At 37.5% G+C, this 25,053-nt stretch overlaps 1 protein-coding gene across 1 annotated transcript in view; it reads right to left on the bottom strand.

The window, feature by feature from the left end:
- Positions 1-25,053, bottom strand: part of HSD17B4 (hydroxysteroid 17-beta dehydrogenase 4) — a 106,666-nt gene that overhangs the window by 60,626 nt on the left and 20,987 nt on the right. The window contains exons 5-13 of the mRNA XM_012519350.2: positions 20,417-20,476; positions 18,743-18,764; positions 18,590-18,636; positions 16,086-16,170; positions 14,429-14,616; positions 8,662-8,753; positions 4,970-4,994; positions 3,713-3,841; positions 1,354-1,457 (exon numbers count right to left, since the gene is read on the bottom strand). Coding sequence (XP_012374804.1) covers positions 1,354-1,457; positions 3,713-3,841; positions 4,970-4,994; positions 8,662-8,753; positions 14,429-14,616; positions 16,086-16,170; positions 18,590-18,636; positions 18,743-18,764; positions 20,417-20,476 — 752 coding nt within the window. The remainder of the gene's footprint in view (positions 1-1,353; positions 1,458-3,712; positions 3,842-4,969; positions 4,995-8,661; positions 8,754-14,428; positions 14,617-16,085; positions 16,171-18,589; positions 18,637-18,742; positions 18,765-20,416; positions 20,477-25,053) is intronic.

The raw sequence follows: 25,053 nt of genomic DNA, 5'->3' as shown, positions 1-25,053 counted from the left end.
CATTCAGATTCTGTCAATATTTAGTATATATTTCATTAAGTTTTGTGATCACTTCCTATTTAACAATAAATTAACTTGTAAAATAATTTTTTGTATGTGAAAAAATGTTTCAGAATTGTTCACATTTCAAGCCAAGTTTTGCTAATTATAGGCATTTTCAATATAGAGGCATAAAGGCTGTATGTGGTAGATAATGGGAGGAAAGATACAGCAAGACATAGGAAAGCACCTATAGCATATAATCCTCTAGCATTGTATTATGTGACCAACCCTTCCCCACAAATTTTTACACAACTGAAATCTACTTAAAATTCATTTAAAGCTAGATTTTAAGAGAAAAAGACCTATTAATGGGCACAATGAGGACTGTACATGGAAAGTGAATAGGCAAAGAAATGTAGCTACCAGGCCTAGATAGCAGTTTAGCCTCAAATCCTTTTTATCAACAGCTGTGATAACTCCTTTTTTTCCTTTTCTACCCAGTGGCTCCCTGAATTAATTCCCAAATATCATTGCAGGGCGGGGGGAAGAGTTGACCAACGTACCAGTCAGGCAACTAACTTTATTTGCCAAGACCCAAAAGGGAAACTTCTCTGCAAGTAAAAAGTATCCCCCTCAAAAGTTCACATTAACCCAGACTTCATTTTCAGCACCTGTTACCAATTATCTAGGATAGGTAGGAAAAGGAAGAAGCTAAATGGGCTACCCCATTCTTCTACCCCTCTCAGACACAGAAAAAGCCTTGGAAACTGACATCCAATTGCGCAGATCTTTCAGTTGCCCAGATCTCCTCTCAAGAAAGTCTATCCTTTAGGGGAAAGAAGAGCATTGTATAGTCCAGCAAAACCTAAGACAAAAGAAAGAGGGGGAGGTTGGAAAGAAGAATGAAGAGATCTGGACAGCTTCAGACTTCATCCCAAGCAACCTTTTCGTGTGGTTCAACTGTTGCAAATATGAGAATCAGCTTTGTTCTAAAGTCAATCATAAATGATTTCTGAATAAATCCTGTTTTAAATAATCTCTACTACTGCTTCCTTCCATTATTAGAGAACGAAAAAGAATGACTGCATCTTTAAAAAGAGAAAAGAGGGAAGTGGGGAGTGGCTCATGCTTACCATATAGGAGGGTTCAGGGTTGAATACCCAGGGCCTCCTGACCTGTGTGGTAAGCCGGCCCATGAACAGAGCTGCCACGCACAAGGAGTGCTGTGCCACGCAGGGGCAACCCACGTGGGGGTGCCCCATGCGCAAGAAGTGCGCCCTGCAAGGAGAGCTGCCCCGTGTGAAAAAAAAAGAGAGAGAAAAGAAAAAAATCTCCAAAGAAAGCAAAATGTTAGGATTTTTTCCTACTCACCAATCCTGATGTGGTTGTTGGTGCTGCATGACTGGTATGATTGGCTGAAACTCCTCCTTCTGAATTTATTTTACTTATAACTTTAAATATACTCCTAGTTGATTCTAAAATTTAAAAAATAATAATGTTTTTATTAAAGATATTCCTAGGAAAAGCAACAAGGTGATATATAATTATTCCTGTAACATTCTGCAAGCCTACTCTAGAACTTTGACTGGACTTACAAACTGAGTGTGTGATGTCAGGATATTGTAGGAAAAAATTGTGGAAGACTTTGAAATAAACCTTTTCCAGGTTATCTGATTCTTTAAGGGGGCTCTGAGCCTTTCTATGTCTTTAAGTTATTTTACAATTCTGTAAAGACAGACACTTGTCCACAGACATGCAAATTCTGTCTGGTGAAAGGACAATTAATTTCCCTCCACCTTCCCCCATCCTCACCCCTCTCCCCGGATGAAACAATATCAAGATTACTCCCAGGTCCTAAACAAATAATAGCTCTGAAGAAATTACTAATAATTCTTCCATATAAAACCATCATCATGACCACTGACTACAAACAGGGATCTGAAACTGTTCTTCTGGGGACTAAAGGTTAATAAAGGAGGTGCTGGAGAATCCATATATGTCATAGGATTCTCAAGGCTCTGGAATCTTTTCAACAAACCAAAGAGGCGTGGGCCTCCTTCTAAACTCAGACAAAAACCATAACCAAACTATAGAGCCTGAGATAACCAGGGACATCTGCCATTCCTGGTGACACTGGTGAAGAGGTTTTTGCCTACTAATCCTCCTCTTACCATCCAATTCAGGATGCTGCTTAGAAGGGAAGCTATTTAACCAAAAAGCTCATATAGGCTCGTATAGGTATTGCACTCAGAGATAGACAACCGGAGATAATTCCTGGCTTGAAAAACTGACTGAATGGGATAGCTTAGGCCAGTTATTAACTTTTTCTGGGATTTAGTGCCTTTATCTGTAAAATGAGAAGACTGGAAATAGGTGCTCTGGAAAGTCTCAACTCTATAGAAAAGTTTTTTTTTTATTTTTTTAACTGCACTTCCATACTGGAGGTATAGTTACATTTTTAATTACATAATTTAATTGGCTTTTTCATATAGTAGTCTAAGACTTTTGAGGCAGTAAAGTGGAACTCGCGTCAAAAGAAAGTTTTAAATATATTTCCTCCTTTTATCTTTCATTACTTTTCACTGACAGGGAGCCTACTCATCGACTAATTTTATCTCAAAAATCAAAATACAGAATGCAGAAAATGCATTTATGATACAGCAATCATGTTATCATCTCACTGAGAAAAAGCACAATGAAAATTTCAATGAGCTTTTTCCCCTTAGAGGGGAAATAAATAATAAGTCATTTTTCAGTTCTATTCTTCTACCAAACTTTGAACATAAAATTAGTAAGAGGAAAAAAAGTTTTTTCTATAAAATGACCTTGATTCATTATCATTCCCAGAAGGGTGTTTTAAATTTCATATACCATATGCATATGTGAATTATACTAGAAAAAAATAATACAGCTTTTATTTGGTTATCTGTTACCGAGGCATATCACAGATGATTCTATAATTCAATTCAACGAGCATTTACTAATCCTTTCTATAATTCAGCACTGTGCTTGTACCAGATAAAAAAGAAGTTTATGAAAGATACAGACTCTGCCTCCAAAGGAAGTTATAATACATTTAAGAAATCACACATTCATGAAATAAAGATAGTAGAAGTAGTTATGATTAGATGTTCAGCTAAGAGAAAGACCAGGAGAGCCGAGACTATCTGAGGAAGTTTTGTCAAGCATCTGGGGCTATAGTTTTTCTAGAGCCATTGGAGATTAGCAGAAGTGATAAAAGAAGGAAAGGGTGTATTAGGAAGACAGAAATAGTAGCAAAGACATAGTACTAAAACAAAGCAAAATCTATTCACTGGACAGAAAAGAGCTGAGCCTAAATAAAATAAGCTTAAATAAACTTTTTGGGGGAAAAGAGAGAAATCATGTCAGGGAAGGAGGGTATGATTCCATAATGGAAGACTTTAAAATTATTCTTCAGATAGGGTAGGTGCAATCAATACGGATCGGTAAACATCGCAAGCCACACCCCCGAAAGTACATATTCCAAAAAATAGGATTATTTAAAAAATGGAAAAACTGGACAGTGAAAGTGATACAAATATCTTAAATTTTAAGAATTTTAAAACTTACCAGAGCAGAAAATATGCTACGGCTAATTCAAGTGTCTAAATTACCATAGTGAAAATAGTAGGTAATACCACAGCAGAAGAGAATGCTTCTTGCCTCTGATTCCCTAACCACGGCTGAACGGAGTTGGGACTCTTTATACCTTGTATATGCTCAGGTTTGCTGGCATTATCAAAGTCACAGATCTTCATCCAATTAGCCTTCACTGCCTCAGGAGTCATTGGCTGATTCCTCTGTCTTACAATGGCTCCAAGGGACCGCTCCCAGCGTACTGGTTACAGAAACAAAACTAAGACAATGAGCACATAGTTTAAGAAGACAGAAAGTAAGACATGTAAGAGCCCCCTGAATCTTTAAGTAAAAGGAAATTTTTAAAAAGAGAAGATCCTAAATTCTAAACAGTTTTATTATAAGACTTAAAATGCATTTTTCCTAAAATAATTTCCCCATTAGAATGTCAAAATTTTTAAAAATATTTGAAGATGAAGGGGAAAAAAATCTGCTCTAAGCCAGATACTATGAATAGTAGAATGATTGCTGAATCAGAAAAACTTAAATTATATACAATCACACCAAAACACAGACTTCATAACCACAGATCACTTAGTTATACTTTAACTCACTCTCCTAAAGAAGACAGCAGAATGGAGCACTGTTAGATAGAAAACTGAGGACTAGTAATGATAAAGCGCCAAAGACTTCAGTTAATAAAAAATTGGATTAGTAGATAGCCCCTAAGAATTCTCCTTCCCCCTCCATTCACTCTTCGTCCAATTCCACAGGAAGTCAACTAGAATGCACAGATTCACAGAAATCATTACAACTATATTAAATCCCAGGAGAATTTTTAACATTGTTTTCTTTTTAAAAAGTCAGAGAAATAAATAACCTACTAGTATTATTTAAACATAGAAATCATATTTTTATAGTGAAGATTTGTCTGGGGAATAACAGAAATACCTGCCTCTAGAACTTTCCTAATGATAAAATACCAGATACAGCTTTTATTACAATATTGATCTTCCCTTCTTAAATGGATGTCATAAGACACTCAAAATTGCTTGAGGAATTTAAGTTACTTTAATAACTGGGGTAAATGGTCATTAATGCTAAAAATACTGATACTATACAACAGCGATGTGGCAATGTCCTCCTTGATGGCAACTTTTTAAATAATTCAATTAATCACCTAATTAATTTTCACAGCAGCAGCCAATTGAAAATTTGAATTGGAATAAGAGTGGAATTTTCACAAATTTAAAAAAAAAAATTCCCTTTATCAAATTTGGAACTCACAAGGTTTAAGAGAGAGGATGGAAAGGGTTGATACCAACTGAATTTACTTTGTGGACAAAAGGTAATCACTTCTATATAGTAAATCAAAACCTGAGAGACTTACATTTTCCAATCCATCCTGCTCCAACCTATCAAAAAGAGGGAAAAGAATACATCATCTAATGTGAAACTACTAATAGAATTTTTAAATTAAAAAAGGCAATTATCTTACTTGGAGTATTAGAATGCTAGATGACAATGGATGAAAATAACACAGCTGTACAAAAGTTCATTGGCCCCCATGACCTCACACTGTTCATGTTATCAGAGCAGACATATAAAGCAGTATAGTGTAGTAGAAATACTAGTAGAAAAGCATGACTCTGACATCAGAGACCATGGTTTGACACCAGTCCTTCCACTTACAAGCTGTGTGTCCCTGGTCAAATTATTTGACCCAAGTTTTCTCATATATAAAATAAGGTTAATATGGGAAGCGGACTTGGCCCAGTGGTTAGGGCGTCCGTCTACCATATGGGAGGTCCGCGGTTCAAGGCCTGGGCCTCCTTGACCCATGTGGAGCTGGCCCATGCACAGTGCTGATGCGCGCAAGGAGTGCTGTGCCACGCAGGGGTGTCCCCACGTAGGGGAGCCCCACGCGCAAGGAGTGCACCCTGTAAGGAGAGCCGCTCAGCATGAAAGAAAGTTCAACCTGCCCAGGAACCGCGCAGCTCAAACGGAGAGCTGACGCAGCAAGATGACGCAACAACGACAACAAAAAAAAAAGGTTAATAATGCAAACTTCATGAGATTACAATGATGGTTAAACAATATAAATAGTAAAACTATCTAGCTCAACACAGCCTGAAAGTTAAAGTCTCTCTAGAAAGACATAATGGACAAAAAAGGCATCAAAGCCAAATAAAACCGGGATTTGACTTAATGAGCTACAAATAGTCATTTTAATGAAATATTTTTAGAGATAAGGCAAATGCCTAAATACAACAACTTCCACCCAGAAAGATAAACTGCTCATTCTCTACAATTTTCTCTAGCAGACATTCACAGAAATTCTCAGAAGTGTCTGATGGAAAGAAAATGTGTTTGTCAGACAGACACCACAACTTCAGTATGCCAAAACTTAACCCTGAAATTCCACCAGTATGACAGAACAAAATGTCTACTGATAAAAGACAATACACATCTTAGGGCTCTAGACTCAAAAATGTGGCTTTATATTGTCCTTTGCTTTTACATTAATATGTTCATACTCTTTATAATATAGCCAATCAGGCCGAAGCAGTCAGAATAAATAAAATCATCAGTGTACAGACAAAAGAGAAATCACCTTTTACCATATTTTGGGAGTGAAGTAACAAGCTAAAAGTTCCTCTCAGGTAATAGAAGCAACCATTCCAGGTGAACCAAAGAATCTGTATCTGCTAATCTAGATATCTAATAGAACTTCACAATATGGCCATTTACTTTCAGGTTCAAGTTAAGATATTTCGCACATCTTTTGCTACATTTTATCAATCTGGCATGCCAAATGAGTCTTCATTAAAACTATTTATAATATAGTAAAAAAAAAGAAAAGAAAAGAAAAAAAAGGCAACATAAAAAAACATTCACATTCACAGCAGCAAGATCCTAACTCTGTGTGTGTAAAATGTACAATAAAAGACTAGAAGGACATAAAAATATTCATAGTGGTTATCTCTGGATGGTGGTAATGTGGGTTATTTTTATATTCTATATGTTTTCCTGTATTTTTGACATTTTCGACAAAATTATTTTTGTCCGCAGAATTAATTATAAACGATAAATTCTTTAAATATATATACACATATATATATATTCCTTAGTGAGATAAAGGAGGCCAAATTTTGAGCTCCAAATGCCTTGATATTAATAATTTCTCCTCTTCTGTAAAATCAGAGGTATAAAGTCCTTTCCACCTCTAAAATTCCACAGTTCATATTCAGTCAGTGAAATTAAGAGACAGAGGCATATATTCTGGACTTCATTTACTCACCAGTTTTTTATTCAAATGAAAGAGGCTAATGTGTCACTCATTTCAAACTGAGCCAGGTGTTTGCTACCAAAATATTTTAGGATGTCATCGTATTCCTCATATAACAGGTTCCTTATTCCCACAGAGAATAAAAAAAAAAAAAAGAAAGAAAGAAAAAAAGGAAGTAGGATAAAAAATATTTAACAGTTTAGGCTATTAAAAAAAAGAGAGAGAGATCAAACTCAAGGAATCAAAACTGTGGCTTCACACCAAATCTTGGTGTATATTTCCATCTTTCTCTCCCAGTTCTCAGCAAGCTCCATTCTTTCCCTGATTTCCCAAATAAATTATTTTTACTATCCTAAAAAAAAAAATTTGACTTACAAAGGTCTAAAAGGACTTTCATCATGTATTGGCCAATGGATTATGAGTGGTTTTATTTTTACAATAAACATTTAAAGCTTCTATAGTAAGGGGAAAACCTGAAAGTTTATTTTTAAAGTTAAAATCAATAAATTGTGTTTATTCACACTTATTATGCCCAGACTCAATTCTTGCTATTTTGACAAAATAATAAAAATAGAGGACAGGAGATGTAGCTCAGTGGTCCCGGGGTCAATCCTTAGCAACTCCTTTAAAAAAAAAAAATTGAAAGGGGGGGAGTGTCTGTTAAGAACTAGGCCCGAGGTTAGGGATTTTGTTTAAAATGTGATTTCTAGTTGTCACAACAACCCTCAAGGAAATTAAAGCTCACAGAGGTTAATCTGTACAATATCCAGAAAGCTAGCAATTTTCAGAACAAGAATTTAAAACCTAGCCTTAAAAAAAAACAAAACACCTAGTCTGATTGACACTAACCCTTATATTTTACCTTTCCACTTTACCATTCAGCTTCTCAAACCAAGGAAGACTTTCTACCTTAGACTAAAAACATCAAACCATCCACCTTTTCATTATGTAAGAATACTAGAAATGGAAATAAGGAAAAACAGAATTTATAAAGTTGCTATTACTTTCTTAAAAAAAGGAAATAAGTCAACACTTTTTCCTTAATTATAACATACAAAAAAATATTAAAAAATATACTGGACAACTCACATCCAAAAAAGTGAAGAATATCTACAAAGGCAAACAAAGCAGTTCCTTCCATTTGTACCATGAGATTAAGACCCTTCCCAATCTGAAGCAGAGTGGGCATCATCATCCCAAAAGTCTCAAAATTGAGAAATGAACAAACATAAAGGGGGGAAGGAATCACAGACCAAAGCAGACTTATTAGTATTGTAGGAATGGAAAATCTTGCAACACTGATATAAAGATAGTAGGTACCAGAAGTTCTGGGGGGTGGAACATAGGGCATTTAGGGCACTGGAATTCTTCTGCATGATATAGACCATTACGCATTTTGTCAAAACCTATAAAACAGTACAGTACAAAGGGTAAACCTTGGCTAGTACTAATGTTTCAATATTGATGCATCAAATGTAACACACTAATATAAGATGTTATTAATAGGGGAAAATGTGGGAGGGGGAAGAGGCAGGTTTTATGGGATTGCCCTATATTTTCAATGTAACTTTTCTATACTCTGAAAACCTCTAAAAAAGTTTATATTTATATAGATATAAATATACAGATATAGATATAGATAGATATGAATATAGATATACACAACACAGTGATATCAACTGGCATAAATTTTTACAAACTTAAACAACTGAAAAATATTAGTTTTTTAATCATTTTTTAATATTTAATTACATAAATACCGCTTTGGGAGAATGGAAAAAGGCAGAAAGTACCTCAAACAAACCACCATTTTCCTCACAACTGTCATGGCAAAGCCAAAGGACCAGGGGTGCCACATAATCAGGCTTCAGAGATTCTAGAATATCTGAAATAAATACAAAAATGAGGGGGATAGCAGTTATATAAAGACTATACACACTTTTAATCTATCGTTTTATTTTCCCAAAATTTCTTTTATTTCTATATATTATTATGGATAATGACTTTTGGAAGAACTTTTTCATCCCAATGGAAACATTCCTGAAACTCTCTCAAACTTCTAAAATCAGAGGCATCAGACATACTTTTCCAAGATGGATAACGTACCATCCAGGAGAAGAAAAGTTAGCACTGCCTAGGCAAAGACTGGTGAGTAAAGCTGTATATAACATAAGAAACTTAAAAACCATTAATTCTGAAAAAATTTACTTACGCAGCTATTAAATATTTAACCAGTACCTAGAAAACTACAAAACAGTCTTGACGAATGCAATGACAACAAGATAATAATGTGAATGGTTCTTGCAACTATCACTGACCAGTAAAAGAGTATAGGAAATACCTTCTCATTGCATACTTTCTGTGAGTAGTTTAGTAGAACAGAGAAGTGCTACACAGGGAGTATAAAAACCTGGATTTTCACACTGGTCCTGCCAAGTAGGCAACTTAGGACCTTGAGACATCACTCAACTCTGGACCTGTGTCTTCATCAGCAAAATGGTGACAGTTTGAGATTATTTTATGAATTCTAAAAAGAGAAAGATTAGGTTTATAAGCTAATCTATTTCTCTGGATGTGATACCCTTTGATTGGATTACAGCAGTAGGGAGTAATTCATGTTGAGTCTCAGCCCTCTTCATAGGTCTGACATAAACGGACACTCATACAGACAGAGGGACACAGTAAAAATAAAAGGAACCTTCATACTTGATTCTGCAACATGAAAGAGAGGATTGATTAATCACAAAGCCCCTGAGACTGGGCCCACGAAGCACCTCAAGAGAAGACCAGCCCTATTATATACCTGATAACTTACAGCTGAACTTGGGAAGAGAGCAGAACAGCCAAGACTGATAGAGGAGGCCCAGAAAGAGACAAGCCCCATGCCGGCTTGCAGCTGAAATCAGGAAGAAAGCAGAGCATCTGAACCTGAGAGAGGAAGCCCAAAGGGGAGGGCAGAGAGCAGGTAGAGACTGCCTACCATCTTACTTCAACACATGGCAGCTGACTTTGGTGAGAAAGCACCTGTTAAGGTGCCTTGAGTTGGACTTTTCACGGCCTTGAAACTTAAGCTTTTATCCCAAGTAAATACCCTTTATAAAAGCCAACACATTTCTGGTACCTCGCATCAGCAACCTTTGGCAAACTAAACCAGAGAGTGAAAAAATGCTCTCCCTGCCTACCCCACCAAGTTGTCCCAAGGTTAAAGAGATACAATTAATGAATATAATTTACAATCTCTAAAAGACCAAAACAATGCATAATTTGATTGTTAAATGACAGAATATAATTTCATGTCAATATGCTAAGTAACAAAGATGGCATTGATCATCCCTGTAAATTAAAGAGCAACTCCAGGGAAGCAGAAATGGCTCAACTAATAGCGCATCCATCTACCATATGGAGGGTCCAGGGATCAATCCCCAGGGCCTCCTGACCCGTGTGGTGAGCTGGCCCACACGCAGTACTGCTGCCACACTCAAGGAGTGCCATGCCACACAGGAGCATCCCAGCATAGGGGTCCTCCATGTCCAAGGGTTATGCCCCACAAGGAGAGCTGTCCTGTATGAAAAAAGCACAGCCCACCCAGGAGTGGCACTGCACACACAGAGAGCTGATGCAACAAAAAAAAAGAGACGCAGTTTCCCAGTGCCACAGGATAATGCAAGTGGACACAGAAGAACACATAGCAAATGGACACAGCAGACGACAGGGAGGAAAGGGGAGAAATAAATAAAATAAATCTTTAAAAAAAAGAAAAATAAATATTTTTTAATGTTCTTTTTTTAAAAAAAAAGAAAAAGAGCAACTCCAAAACCCTTCACCTTAAAGTCTCTGGCAGCTCTCAAGTACACAAGCAATCCAACAGAACACTGCTCTCTAATCACTACTACACACAAGAGGAGAAAACCAAAGGCAGACTCCAACCATCTCAAATGATATAATAAAACATATTCTTAACCTATTGTCCTGGTTTGAGTCTTTTGTGGACCCCAGAAAATTATGTCCTTAGCTAACCCATTCCTGTGTATGGAAGCCTACTGTGTGGGAGGCCTTTTGGTTGGACTCAATTAAAGACTTTGAGTAGAACACTTGATTAGATCACTTTTGATTGGACTATGTCAGTGAAGAATGACCTTGGTCAGGTCTCTGCCCTCTTGCTAGGGTCTTATATAAACTGAGAACTGAGTACAGAGAGACACAGAGAAAAGAAGCCACCATTTGGATCCTGCCAGGTGAGAGAAAGGAGAAAACAGGGACAAAGAGGACTCCAAGTTCAACTACAGCTACAGAACACAAGAGATGCCTGAGAGGCTCAAGGAGGGAAACCAAGGGAAAGATGCCTGATCACCCACAGCTGAGAGCTCAAGGAGAAATTAGGGAAAGACTGGCAGACCCGCCATCTTGCCTTGCCACATGGAGGACGCCAGGATCACCAGTAGCTGACTATGACGAGAAAGTATCTCTGATGGTACCCCGATTTGGACATTTCACAGCCTCCGAACTGTAAGATTTCCCCCTGATAAAATTCACTTCATAAAAGCCAACCCATTTCTGATACTTTGCATCGACAGTCCTTTGGCAAACTAAGATACCTATATACCATTTATCTCAATATATACTATTCTTCAAGTGTCCAATATGACAAAGTGGAATGTTAATGGGCATTTATGATACAGGGATTCAGATATTTGAATTAAATGATTCTACACTGAATGCAATAATAAATACATTCATAAAATCCAACCGAGCATCTATTACTTGGACAAGAAAAAAGAAGAAAAGACATTTCTGTCTTACACCTTATTTTAAATATTATCACTAATAGTTTAAGCATGTATTTATGCTTTCTGGTTTTCAAAGCATACTCTCAAATTCCTAGGTTAGCGTATTATTAAATTCAGTTTTATAAACAAGAAAACCAAGGTTCAAGACGTAAATGAATTGTCTGAGAAGTCCTATAGCTAGTAAGCTATAAAATTATGTCAAATCAAAAATGGAACTTAAATTTACTCAATCCAGTGTCTTTTTTTTCCCCCCACAATACTATACATGGCAGGATTTTTAGCATTATAGTGAGCTGAGGTACTCTGAAGAACACTTTTGCTGCCAGAAAGTAGTTTTTGAGAACTGCTGAGGTAAGAGATCCTGCCTCCCCTACCGCCAGAAAGTGATAGAAAAAGAGTCCTTAGCTCTGCACTTCAGGGAGAGCAGAGGTGCAAGGAAGACAGATGCCAATTAAAGCACTGATATTTGCTACCAGTGGTAGGCCAGCATCAAGAGAAGGGACCTGAGTCTGAACTGTCCCACACTGAACCTGAACTGTCAAGGAAGAATGAAACGGTTCAAGGCTGGTTGTGCCTCCCAGCTACCAGCAGTAGTAAAGACAAATCTTTTCTGAAGAAAATATTGTCAATTTAAAACATAAAACTTCCATAGATTAAAATCAGGCAAAGAGCTTATGATTAAAAATAACCCAAGCACAAATGCAAAGAAGTCACCAAAAGTAAAAGTCAAAAAGGAAACTGACCCCAAAAAGATGGTTAAAGATACAAAAAGGCAAGTGAGTTAAAAAAATATAAACATGTATGTAAATCCAAACATTTAATGTAATAATTACAATGATGATATTTAATTTGTAGGTATTTTTAAAAAAAGAACTATAATAATGGAGTGCAGTAACACACAAGTCAAAAGCGGGATTCACAGGACAAACATGTTCTTAGATTCTTATACTCCTCAGTTCAGGAGTTAAAATGATATTTAAGGTAATCATAGAAAGAACATAAATAGGATATACACATTTTAACAGTCAAGAGCAAATAAATGATCAAAAAACAAAAATTGCAAATACAAAAAAAAGAAACAAAAGACAGAGAAAAAATAGTATTAATCAACATCAAAATGCAAACAGTAAATGAAATCAAAATATATCAGTGATAAAATAAATGTAAATAAGCTAAACTCACAAGTTAAAAAGAGAAACGTTAGATTTGATTTTTTTAAAATACCCAGATAGGTGGTTTACAAAAGAAACACCTACAACATAAGCACATGAATGTAAAAAGATGAAAAAGAAAAAGGAGAAAAATACTAGGAAAATAGCAAGCCACAGAAAACCACCTAATTTAACATCAGACAAAACAGACTTTAAAAAATTAGGGATAGTAAAGGGCAAAGCTGTTCAATTAAGAAGAAAATATTGTTAAACACATATCTTTTAAAGAACCTGTATCCAAAATACACAAAATTTCTTAAGACTCAACAATAAGGAAACAAACAACCCAATTAAAAGTGGGCAAAAATCTGAAGATACATCTCACCAAGATATACAGATGGCAAATAAGCATATGAAAAGATCCTCAAAATCACATGTAATTCGGCATTTGAAAATTAAAACAATAATGAGATACCACTACACACCTATTAGACTAGCTGAAATCAAAAGGCTGACAATACAAATGCTAGTGAGAGGATATGAAGCAACAGGAACTCTCATTCATTGCTGGTAGGAGTAAAAACTGGTACAGTCACTTCAGAAGACAGTTTGGTAGTTTCTTACAAAGCCAAACACAGTCTTACCATATAATCCAATAATCAGTCGCCTAGGTATTTACCCAAATGAGTTGAAAATGTATGTCCACATACACACAAAACGTTGCATACAAATGTTTACAGTAGCTTTAGTCATAACTGCCCAAAATGGAAACAATTAAGATTCCTTCAACAGGTGAATGGATAAACAAACTGTGGTGTATCCACACAAAGGAAAATTACTTAGCAATAAAAAGAAATAAGCTATCAAGCCATGGAAGAACCTTAAATGCATACTGCTAAGTTAAAGAAGCCAGTCTGAAAAGGGTACATATGTATGGATTCCAATTATATGAAATTCTGAAAAAGGTAAAACTATAGAAACAGTAAAAAGGTCAGTGGTTGCCAGGCACTAGAGGGAGGGGGTGAGATGAGATGACTAGGCAGGGCACATATGGATTTTTAGGGCAGTGAAACTATTCTAGATAAAACTGTAATGGTGGATGTATGGCATGTGTTTGTCAAAATCCATGGAATTCTGCAACACAGACGGTAAACCCTAATGTAAACTATGAACTTTAGTTAAAAATTATGTATCGGTAATGGTTCACCAATTATAACAAATGTCCCATGCTAATACAAGATGTTAATAACATGGGAATCTGAGGGGAGGAAGGAAGGGGGTAGGTATGTGGGAACTTTCTGTAATATTATCTGCTCAAACTTTTTGTAAACCTAAACCTGTTTTAAAAAATAAAAGTTGATTAAAAGTTATTATTATAAAACAATAAAAATGCTATTACCCCATTCTGTAAAAAAAAAAAGTATATATATGTATCCATACAGAGGACGAAAATTTGCTTTTTTTGTGCTTTTCTGAAATTGCCTAAGTATTATGCATATTGCTTTTGAAACTGGAGAGAAAATAATTTCTTTTTTAGGTGTTCAGAAAATTAAATACTGATACAAAGCTCACTCCACACAGATGTACAGGTAACAGCACTGAAAAAAATCTAAGGTACTTACCTTCTGGGAAAATACCCTGAGTCAACCGTGACATGGCGGTAGGAGCAATAGTGTTACAATGAATGTTGTTTTTCCTTCCTTCAATTGCAAGAGTATTTGAAAGGCCCAGAAGACCCAGCTTTGCAGAACTATAATTTGCCTGGCCAAAGTTGCCATATATTCCTGAGGCTGATGAAGTCATAATGATCCTAAAAGGAAAATCAGTATCTCAACATCTTCTTTTCTATGTCTTGATAAGTTGCAACTCAAAGCCTTTTCGGGGGGGTATAGGGAGGAGTACTATGACACCTGTCAAAAACAACTCTGTGTACTGCCACTAGCTTCCTACAGACAAGATTCACATATCTAAAAATAATATTAATACAAAAGTAGTCTCTCAAAATTCAACTGCTAGATTTAACTGCTTTAAAAAGAATGCTTGGACAGGACCAAATGAACTTAAGTGTAAGAATGTATATTTATTTCCATTTAAAAAGCAATAAATATTTATAAACATAAAATTAATGGGCAGTACAAAAGTTAAAATTTTAGCAAGAAAGATGATGAAGCAGTTCTAATCACTTTAGGTCTTCTCACTTTATCCCTTTCCCTTTCTGAAAAAGTATAAAATGACTCATATTAAAACAATGCCATCTCACAACCTGATTCAACCTCACCTATTCTACTTAGACCAAATAAAACATTTCATATTAAATAACTTTTAGAAACTGTCATGGTCAGGATAAGCTAAGAAATCTCCAGTAAGAAAAGGTATTACAAATGATTTACTTCTGGGGAAAGTGTGAACTACAGGGTAAATTATTACCCATGTGGTACAGCAGTGCTCCAAAATGTGTTCGCCTAATGCAACGAGTGTGCCTCAATGATGGTGGATGTTTGTTGGTGTAGGAGGAGTGGGGTGGGGGAGTAGGGGGTATACAGGAACTTCTTATGTTTTTTATAATGTAACCTTTTTTTGCAATGTATGTATTTCAGAAAAATACAATTTACAAAAATGATGGGAGTGGGGGGGTGGGGAATGGGTTATATGGGAAACACTTTTTTTTTAATGTAACATTCTATGTGATCTATTAACTTTAATTTTTTAAAAATGTTTAAAAAATAAAAATTAACTTTGGGAAAAAAAAAAGATTTACTTTAAGTGGACATGTGTGAACCCTCTGTTACAAGGAATGACCTTGACCCTAGAGTACATGGAATCCCTTACCAGCACTGTCACATTCTGAGTCACTCACGTAAAAGCAATCACAAGAAGCCCTACGGTTTCTAAACAGTTAGCAGACTAAATGATGTCTGACCAGTACAAACTAACAGGAAACAGTCCTCTCCCCAGTTGGTCACTAAAGATAAAAACCAACATTTTGGTTAAAGAATAAAGTACAGCTGAAGCAATGTTTGTATTGCTTTGTTAAATGTTACAGAACAGCAGAAAAGTTAGGAGGTGAAAAGAAACATAAAGCTTCCAGGTAAACTGTGACTATAAATAATACCAATTTATTGAGAGGGCATGTCCAAGACTACATTTTAAAAGCCTACTCATATCTGAGTAATGTCCAGTAATCATTACATAGGACTTTGTAGAATATTATCTTTCCTTGCACATCAGAACCACAAACAGCCATATTTAATCCCCCTTGACAGCCATATGCAACTCTACCTTCCATAATTCTGTTTCTTCATGTGTTCCCATGCTGCTCGCGTCACTTGGAATGATCCCCGCAAATGAACTCTATGGATTATATCTAAAACAAGAAACTGTGTTTTTTTATTATATACTTTGTCAAAAATTAGATGGGCATGCCTCAAATTCAGCCTAAGCAATGGTTTACTTACACGAAAGTATTTGGTTTTTTTTTAAAAGATTTATTTATTTATTTCTCTCCCCTTCCCTCCCCACCAGTTGTCTGTTCTCTGGGTCTATTTGCTGTGTCTTCTTCTTTGTCCACTTCTGTTGTTGTCAGCAGCATGGGAATCTGTGTTTCTCTTTGTTGTGTCATCTTGCTGTGTCAGCTCTCCGTGTGTGCGGTGCCATTCCTGGGCAGGCTGCACTTTCTTTCGCGCTGGGCGGCTCTCCTTACAGGGTGCACTCCTTGCGCATGGGGTTCCCCTATGCTGGGGACACCCCTGCACAGCACGGCACTCCTTGCGCGCATCAGCAGTGCACATGGGCCAGCTCCACACGGGTCAAGGAGGCCCAGGGTTTGAACTGTGGACCTCCCATGTGGTAGACGGATGCCCTAACCACTGGGCCAAGTCCACCGCCTCCAAAGTATTCATTTTTTATCTCACATTCAAAATCGCCAATTGCCTCGCTGCTCTCTGAGAATACTTACAGCCATTTTGGGTTTTGTTCCAATTATGCTAACAACCAATGCTTCAAACTCAGAATTAAAAATTTTCCCTATAACTTATGATAGAATAATTACAATTATTATTCTAAATGCAATTCTATCTTTAATTCATGCCCTCTTTATAAAAATGACTAGGCAAAAATTTTGCATATAAAATTGGCACTCATTACTAATATTAGTTAAAACAATCATAAACTACACAGTTCGTCATCAAGAAATATTTACAAAGTACTCAGTGTAACCTGTTTTTACCAAGGCTTGTAAATTAATTTAAAGAGAAAGAGAAAGAAGCCTATCAGTTCTCAGATATTTCAATTTAATTAAGAGACAATTTATGGAATGGTACAGAGACAACTCTAGATTTTAAATTTTTTTTTAATTATCAAGCTTTGAACCCTTCTTATTTTTGTTTCAGTCTGGAGTTTCAACAAATGTTTTCTTGTACATATTAGAAGAAGGAGGTTAGAGTGAAAAGAGCAACTTAAAGAAAAAAGAAAGAGAAAGAGAAGGAGGGAGGGAAGGAAAGAAGGAGGAAAGTATAGTCAGGAGTAGTGAGCTTAGGGTGAAACTAGACAGAACATCTCTGTCCCAAAAGATCTCCAAGGAAAAGCCCAGCATAAATGACCCCTTTGCCAACAAATCTTATCCTTCTCAGCTTCTCTTTTATCCCACTTGTTACAAGGGAATAAGAAGCTGAAAGGTCTTGTTTGCTTTAGTTTTTCATCACACAAGTATTTTTTTCTTCCAAAAGAACTTCTGACAATATTCCCCCAGAAGCACACTCTATAAAGACCAATACAATTCACCTAGGTTGCCATGGCTGCCATTGTCTAGCCACAATTGTTTGTAGGTTGTATGTTTTGGTTCTGAGAGCCAATGAAATTAAGAACAAGGAAGAACAAAAAAAAACAAAAACAGATTTTATAACTGTGATTTGTTCATTACCTAAACCCAACCTTTCCTACACAGCATCCCTAATGGAAGGAAATCTTTCCTGTTTACTAGAAGTTTCAAAATTACATCCTGATTTTGTCCCACCCTGTTCTCTGACTGCCATCGTTGTTAGTGTCCTAGCTCCCCTCCATACCCTGCTCCTGAAAAAAGAATCACACAGCTAAAGGCTGCTAGAAACAGTTAATACTACTAGAAAATGCTGATACCCTCTTAAGGAAAGAAAGGGGAAAACAAATTGAAAGAGGCACAAAATCCTTTGGGGGAAGCGGATATGGCTCAAGTGACTGAGCTCCCGCCTACCGCAATGGGAGATCCCAGGTTCGGTTCCCAGTGCCTCCTGGAGAAAAGGAGCAAGACAGGCAGCTGATGCAATGGGCTGGCATGATGGCCTGACACAACAAGATGATGCAACAAGGAGACAGAAAGAGGAAACACAATGAGAAAGACAACAAAGCAGGGAGCAGAGGTGGCTCAAGTAACTGAGCGCCTCTCTCCTACATGGGAGGTTACAGGTTCAGTTCCTAAAGAGATGAGCAGACAGAGAGAGAACACAGTGAATGGACACAGAGAGCAGACAGCAAGAGCAAACAATAGTCAGGGGGTATTAAATAAAATAAATCTTAAAAACAAATCCTTTGGATAGTTCCTGTCAAATGATGTGACCTCTTTTTAATTTACCAAATAAAAAAAACCTATGTCCAACTGTTTTCAGTAGCAAAGCTTGTTTATTATCTATATTAGAGCAGCAAACGTAGGCAGAAGCAAATTTTTTCTTAAATGTATAAATTTATCAAACTATTAAGGAAGGTTAAATAGATAGGCATGCTCCACAGAGACATACATAAAAACAACTTACCCCAGTCTTCATCACTTATCCTAGCAAAGGAACGGTCCCTCAGAATTCTAAAAATTAATATTATATAGCGTAAGGAAAGGGGAAAAGAAAATATACACATAAACAAATACTTCTGCATGCATATTTCTTTACTAATAATGAAATAATACTCACCCAGCATTGTTGACCACAACATCTGCAATAAAAAGATCCAGGTCACAAACATAAAAGTAAGCATATTAATTTGCATTTGCTTACAACTCAAATTTCTTTCAAACTCGTTATGTTATAGAAAAGTAAATAAAATAAAAGAGCACTATAAAAATGAAATTTTATGCGTATGACCAAAAAAATTGATCCATAAAGCCACCACGAGTATCATATTACATTAGCACCTTCCTCTCAAACTTACGGATCTAACTTACAGAAGTTGCTGTTGCACAAACCTTAGGTTTTTTTTTTTTAAGATTTATTTATTTATTTCTCTCCCCCCCCCCCCCCCGCCCACCCCAGTTGTCTGTGTCTATTTGCTGAGTCTTCTTTGTCCGCTTCTGTTGTTGTCAGTGGCACGGGAATCTGTGTCTCCTTTTGTTGCGTCATCTTGTCGTGTCAGCTCTCCATGTGGCACCATTCCTGAACAGGCTGCACTTTTTTCCTGCTGGGCCTCTCTCCTTACGGGGCGCACTCCTTGCGCGTGGGGCTCCCCTACGCTGGGCACACCCCTGCGTGGCAGGGCACTCCTTGCACGCATCAGCACTGCGCATGGGCCAGCTCCACACAGGTCAAGGAGGCCCGGGGTTTGAACTGCAGACCTCCCATGTGGTAGACAGACACCCTAACCACTGGGCCAAGTCTGCCACCAAACCTTAGGTTCTTAGAATTCAGTGGTAACCATAAGCCATCTCACATTTAACCTCAAAATCCACGCACAAAGTTAAAAGTTTAAAAGATTTTTCCATGCCACTCAAAAGTCATAAGCTTAGCAAGGAAGACATTAGAGTTGGAAACTGATAACCTATCTTAATATATAATTATATTCTCACTATGTAATGAAAGGAATTCTTTTTTAAGATTCAATCACCATCTTGTGACATATTTACCCTCTGGCTTTCAACAATTGTGATCTCCTCTACCCCTTTCGTAAGATGATATATGAACATATCTAGCATACAAGCTCAACCAAAAATAAAAGAAAAATAAATCACGCTAGATCAAAAGGAGGGGGGGGGCACATTCAAATTTTTAAAATTAATGCTTTTCAGATTATAAGCATGGTGGACTTATCTGTAATGTTTTCTTCCATTAAATCATAATCTTTTTATTAAGTTTGTGTGGGACTAAAGCAGGAAGACTGCATAGAGAAGGATGGACTAAACAATATATTTTAAATGCTACTTTAAAATGACTTTTTATTATACACAATTCACCTTAATTAATTTACAAGGCATTGAATCATTTTAATCTGAATCATTACTCAAAAAGAACCCACTAGGTTCTCTAATTCCAAAATATTGATTTTTACTTCATAAACATATTTAGGATTTAACTGAGTAACTACAAAAAGGTTACTGACAGAATGCTAACAAATTTTTAAAGCACTTAAATGAAGAGTGCATAAAACCATATAAGAAAACAAATTCAACGTATAGCCATATATGTTGCATAAGAATTATTACCTCAAATCTTTGTAGAATAAGGTTGGTGTGTAAAATAATTAATTCATTAAACAAATCTAAAAATGTATTAATAAGAGGAATTGATTCATAAACAAAAGTAAAATAAAAAATATTTTATTAGGAAGGTAGAAGAAGGTGCTCTATTAGCACTATAAACTCAAAGAAACATCACCTATTTTTCCAAAAGCATCCAGTGCTGTCTTCACAATCTTCTCTCCTGCTTCCACTGAATCTGAGAAGGGATATTAGGACAAAACCTCAGCAACTTTTCTGACAAATGCCTTCCCAATTCTATAGATCAGAGCACATGACAGAGACTATTCACCCAACAGCACTCATTCCCAAGAAAGACATATTTATATAGTAGAAACATAACAAATCGAAATATAGATTATATTTTGTGTAGATGAAAATATTACGTTTTAAAAGAAATTTAGCCCCTAAGACAACTCTTTAACAAAAAAAGAAAGGGGAAGGTGAATAAGGAATATTTGACGTAACTTTGTGATGAATGTAATATTCTATTTCTGCACCATCCACAATGGTAGCCACTAGCCACATGTGGATACTGAGTATTTGAAATGAGGCTAGTGTAACAGACAAACTGAGTATTTAATTTTACTTAATTTATATTTAATTTTAAATAGCCACATAGGCAATTTCCCCTAGGGGAGCAAAACAGAATTTTGGGGCAGGGGAAAGTGGGAAGACTAGAGAATGAGGCATGTGCATAATTTAAAAAGAATGTTCAGTGTTATATAGCTACATGTGGGGGGAGAGACACCAACTTTTTTGTAATAGTAACTACAAAAAGTAAAGCTCAACAAAATGTTATAGATTATAGTTTGCACTAGTCAGCCAAAGGGGTGCTGATGTAAAATACCAGAAATCTGTTGGCTTTTATAAAGGGTATTTATTTGGGGTAGAAGCTTACAGTTACCAGGCCATAAAGCATAAAAGTTACTTCCTTCAGCAAAGTCTGTTGCCACATTTTGGAATAAGATGTCTGCCAACGTCAGCAAAGATTCAGGTTTCCTGGGTTCCTCTCTTCTCAGGGCTCTTTTCTCTCCGGGCTTGGCTGCTCTGCTCTCTCCACAAGGTCAGCTATGCACTATCAGGCAAACAGCTTGTCTACCTTTCCAGGGCCTCTGCCATATCTGCTTCTCTGTGTGTTTACTTCCTAGGCTCCAGCTCAAAACTCCAACCTCCCTTCTCTGCAGTGTGGTTTCTCTGTGAGTCCCCACCCACCAAGGGGGCAGGGACTCAACTTCCTAGTGATGTGGCCCATTCAAAGCCCTAATCATTATTTAATCAAGTAAAAGTGAAACCTCTGAATCCAATATAAACTAATATGCCCAGAGTTCAAAAATAATGCCAAACTGCTATACTTCACCCTCTGAATTTCAAAAAGACATTACAATTTTCAAAAAAACCTTAAATCAGTAGCAATGCAAGTACAAAATCATATCACAATCAATTTAAAGAAATATAGTTTGTCTTGAGGCACACAGAGAAGCAGAAGCATGAAAGAGAGAAGTCTCCATCAAACACAGGCAAAGCCTTGGGAAGAGAGATGAGCTATTCACCTCATAGTCTACACCTGGCCTTGCGGAGAAAGCAGAGCAGCTGAGCATGAAGAGAAACAAGCCAGGAAAGAGAGAACCCCAGCAAGCCTGAACTCTTGCAGACATTAGCAACCATCTTGTGCCAACATGTGGCAATAGACTTTGGTGAGGGAAGTAACTTATACTTTATGGTCTGGTAACTATAAACTTCTACCCCAAATAAATACTGTAGCAGTTTGATATGGTTATGAATTCCAAAAATAATACTGGATTATGTTTGTAATCTAGTCTGTACCTGGGCGTGATTATGTTATGATTAGAGCTTGGATTGGGCCACGTCATTAGGGCATTGAGTCCCCACTCCTTGGGCATGGCAAAGGACAGCGTTGAGGGCTTTTGATGTTGGAGTTTGATGCTGAGGCCTTAAACTGGAGCCCTGGGAAATAAACTCGCAGAGGAAATAAAAGCAAGGCCCAGGAAGAGAGGAACCCTGAGCCCAGGAAGGAGCAAGCTCTGGGAAGAGAGGAACCCTGAACCCAGAGACAAACAAGACCCTGGAAGAGAGGAACCCAGGAAGCCTGAACTCTTGCAGCCATAGGCAGCCATTTTGCTCTAACACGTGAAAATAGACTTTAGTGAGGGAATGCTTTATGGCCTAGTATCTGTAAGCTCCTACCCTAAATAAATACCCTTTATAAAAACCAACCAATTTCTGGTATTTTGCATCAGCACCCCTTTGGCTGACTAATACAGAATTTGGTACTGAGGAGTAGGGAAATGCTTTTCCAATTACTGAAATGCTGGAACAGTTGTATAAATAGGTAAGGGGTATTTTTTAGAGAAATTGTGAGATGCTTGATGGAAAAGGCCTAGATCACTTTGAAGAGACTGTTGATAGCAATATGGATGCTAAACAGACTTTTTATGATGCCTTAGAAGTAAATGATGAAACTATTATTGGAAACTGGAGGAAAGGCAATCCATGTTTTAGAGTTAAAGAGAACTTAGCAAGATTAATTCCTGGTGTTTTATGGCAGGCAGAATTTGAAAATGGCGAGTCTGGGCATTTTAGCTAAAGAAATTTCCAAAGTAAACCTGGGGAATGCAGCTTGGCTTCTGCTTGCAGCTTATAGCAAAATGCCAGACAAGAGAGATGTGCTGAGGACTGAACTGTCAGGTACAAAGAAAACAGAAACTGATTCTGGAAAATCCAAGCCTCTGGAAATTAAGCTCCCAGATGAAAGTGCCCCATTGGAGGACTTAACTAAACTTGGAACTGATAAATCAAGATTGAAGATGCAGTTATCCAGGAAAGATTTGTGGAAAATCTTACTGTCTGATGGCTTGGACCCTTGCTTCCTGCATGCTAAACCAACAAGGTTTTTGAGAGAGCTGTATGAACAAAACCACTGTCAGCCTGGAATAAAAAGGACATGGAAAGGAAAGACTGAAGGAAAAACAGCTTTAAGAGGACAACCATGGAAGCTGAAATCTGGAATTAGGACATCACCTTGGCCCAAGAGAGGAACCCCACCCATGTGTAGAGAGAGGGTGAGTCTGTCCCAGTCGTTAAGAGGATGGTTGTTCCTCTCTGATGTACTGGTAGACTTTTGCTGCCCCAGGGTACAGAGAGGGTGGAACACTTTCCCCAAGGATTAGAGCAGCTAAGGTCAGCACCCCACAGGTCTGAGAGGGGCGGACCTGTCCCCCAAAGGTTAGGGAAGGCTAGGTGGTTAACTCATTGCTCTGAGAGGATTGAGCCTGTATGCCAAACGTTAGGAGGAATGTTGTCTTCACACCCCTGTGCTAGAGGTGTTAAGACTCTAACCCAAAGATTGGGTAAGGTGTGGCAATCACCCCAACACTCTTGGAGGGAGAGGTCTGGAGCTTGTCGACACCCAGATACTTGATGAGGGTAGAACCAAGAAAATGGCCATTGGGCAAGCCAGTGGAAAGGGTAGGTTCCCATAAGGCACAAAGAAGAAACCATCATCTTAAGAATGACTCTCAGACTGAAATCGAATGGAGGATGCCCTGCAGGCTTACTAAACTGTAGAGGACCTGTGACTGATGTTTCCCTCCCAATTTCTTCTTACTGTAATGAAAATGTTTATCCTTTGCCCACTTATGTATTGGAAACAAATTGTTTTGTAAGTTTCAGAGGTCTGTAGCAGACAGGACTTCACCCCAAGACAAACTGTATTTCTTTAAATTGGTTGTGATATGATTTTGTACTTGCACTGTTACTGATTTAAGGTTTTTTCAAATATTGTTAATGTCTTTTTGAAATTCAGAGGATGGAGTATAGCAGTTTGATATGGTTATGAATTCCAAAAATAGATACTGGAGTATGTTTGTAACCTGGTCTGTACCTTGGCGTGATTAAGTTATGATTAGGGCTTTGATTGGATCACATCATTAGGGTGTTGAGTCCACCAAGGGGTGGGGACTCACAGATAAAAGGCATGGCAAAGGACAGAGTTGAGGGTTTTTTTTGTTTTGTTTTGTTTTTTCAATTCCCCCCTCTCTTTGCAGCTTGCTTGCTGTCTGCTCTCTGTGTCCATTCGCTGCACGTTCTTCTGTGTCTGTCTCCCTTTGTTGGGTCATCTTGATGTGCCAGCTCTCTGCAGGCGCGAGGGCCATCAGCTCTCTGTGGGCGCAGGCCAGTTTGCCTTCACAAGTAGGCCCTGGGATGTGAACCCAGGGCCTCCCATATGGTAGACGGGAGCCCAATGGATCAAGCTACAGCCACTTCCCTGATGTTGGAGTTTTGCTGTTGGAATGTGATGCTGAAGCCTTAAGCTGGAGCCCTGGGAAGTAAACTCACAGAGGAAACAGAAGCAAGGCCTAGGAAGAAAGGAACCCTGAACCCAGGAAGAAGCAAGTTCTGGGAAGAGAGGAACCCTGAACCCAGAGACAAGAAAGACCCTGGAAAAGAGGAACCCAGGAAGCCTGAACCCTCACAGCCATCAGCAGCCATCTTGCTCCAACATGTGAAAATAGACTTTGGTGAGGGAAGTAACTCATGCTGTATGGCCTGGTATCTGCAAGCTCCTACCCCAAATAAATACCCTTTATAAAAACCAACCAATTTCTGGTATTTTGCATCAGCACCCCTTTGGCTGACTAATACAGATACCTTTTATAAAAACCAACTTTTTCTGGTATTTTGTATCAACACCCTTCTGGCTGACTAGTACACAGTTATTTTCTGCTAATCAGCAATTTCCAGAGAAAAGGGCTC

This window comes from Dasypus novemcinctus, chromosome 2 (genome assembly GCF_030445035.2).
Source record: "Dasypus novemcinctus isolate mDasNov1 chromosome 2, mDasNov1.1.hap2, whole genome shotgun sequence".
Classification (NCBI taxonomy): Eukaryota; Metazoa; Chordata; class Mammalia; order Cingulata; family Dasypodidae; genus Dasypus; species Dasypus novemcinctus.
The sequence above is the reverse complement of the archived record's forward strand: the minus strand, read 5'-3'. Positions and strand labels throughout refer to the sequence as shown.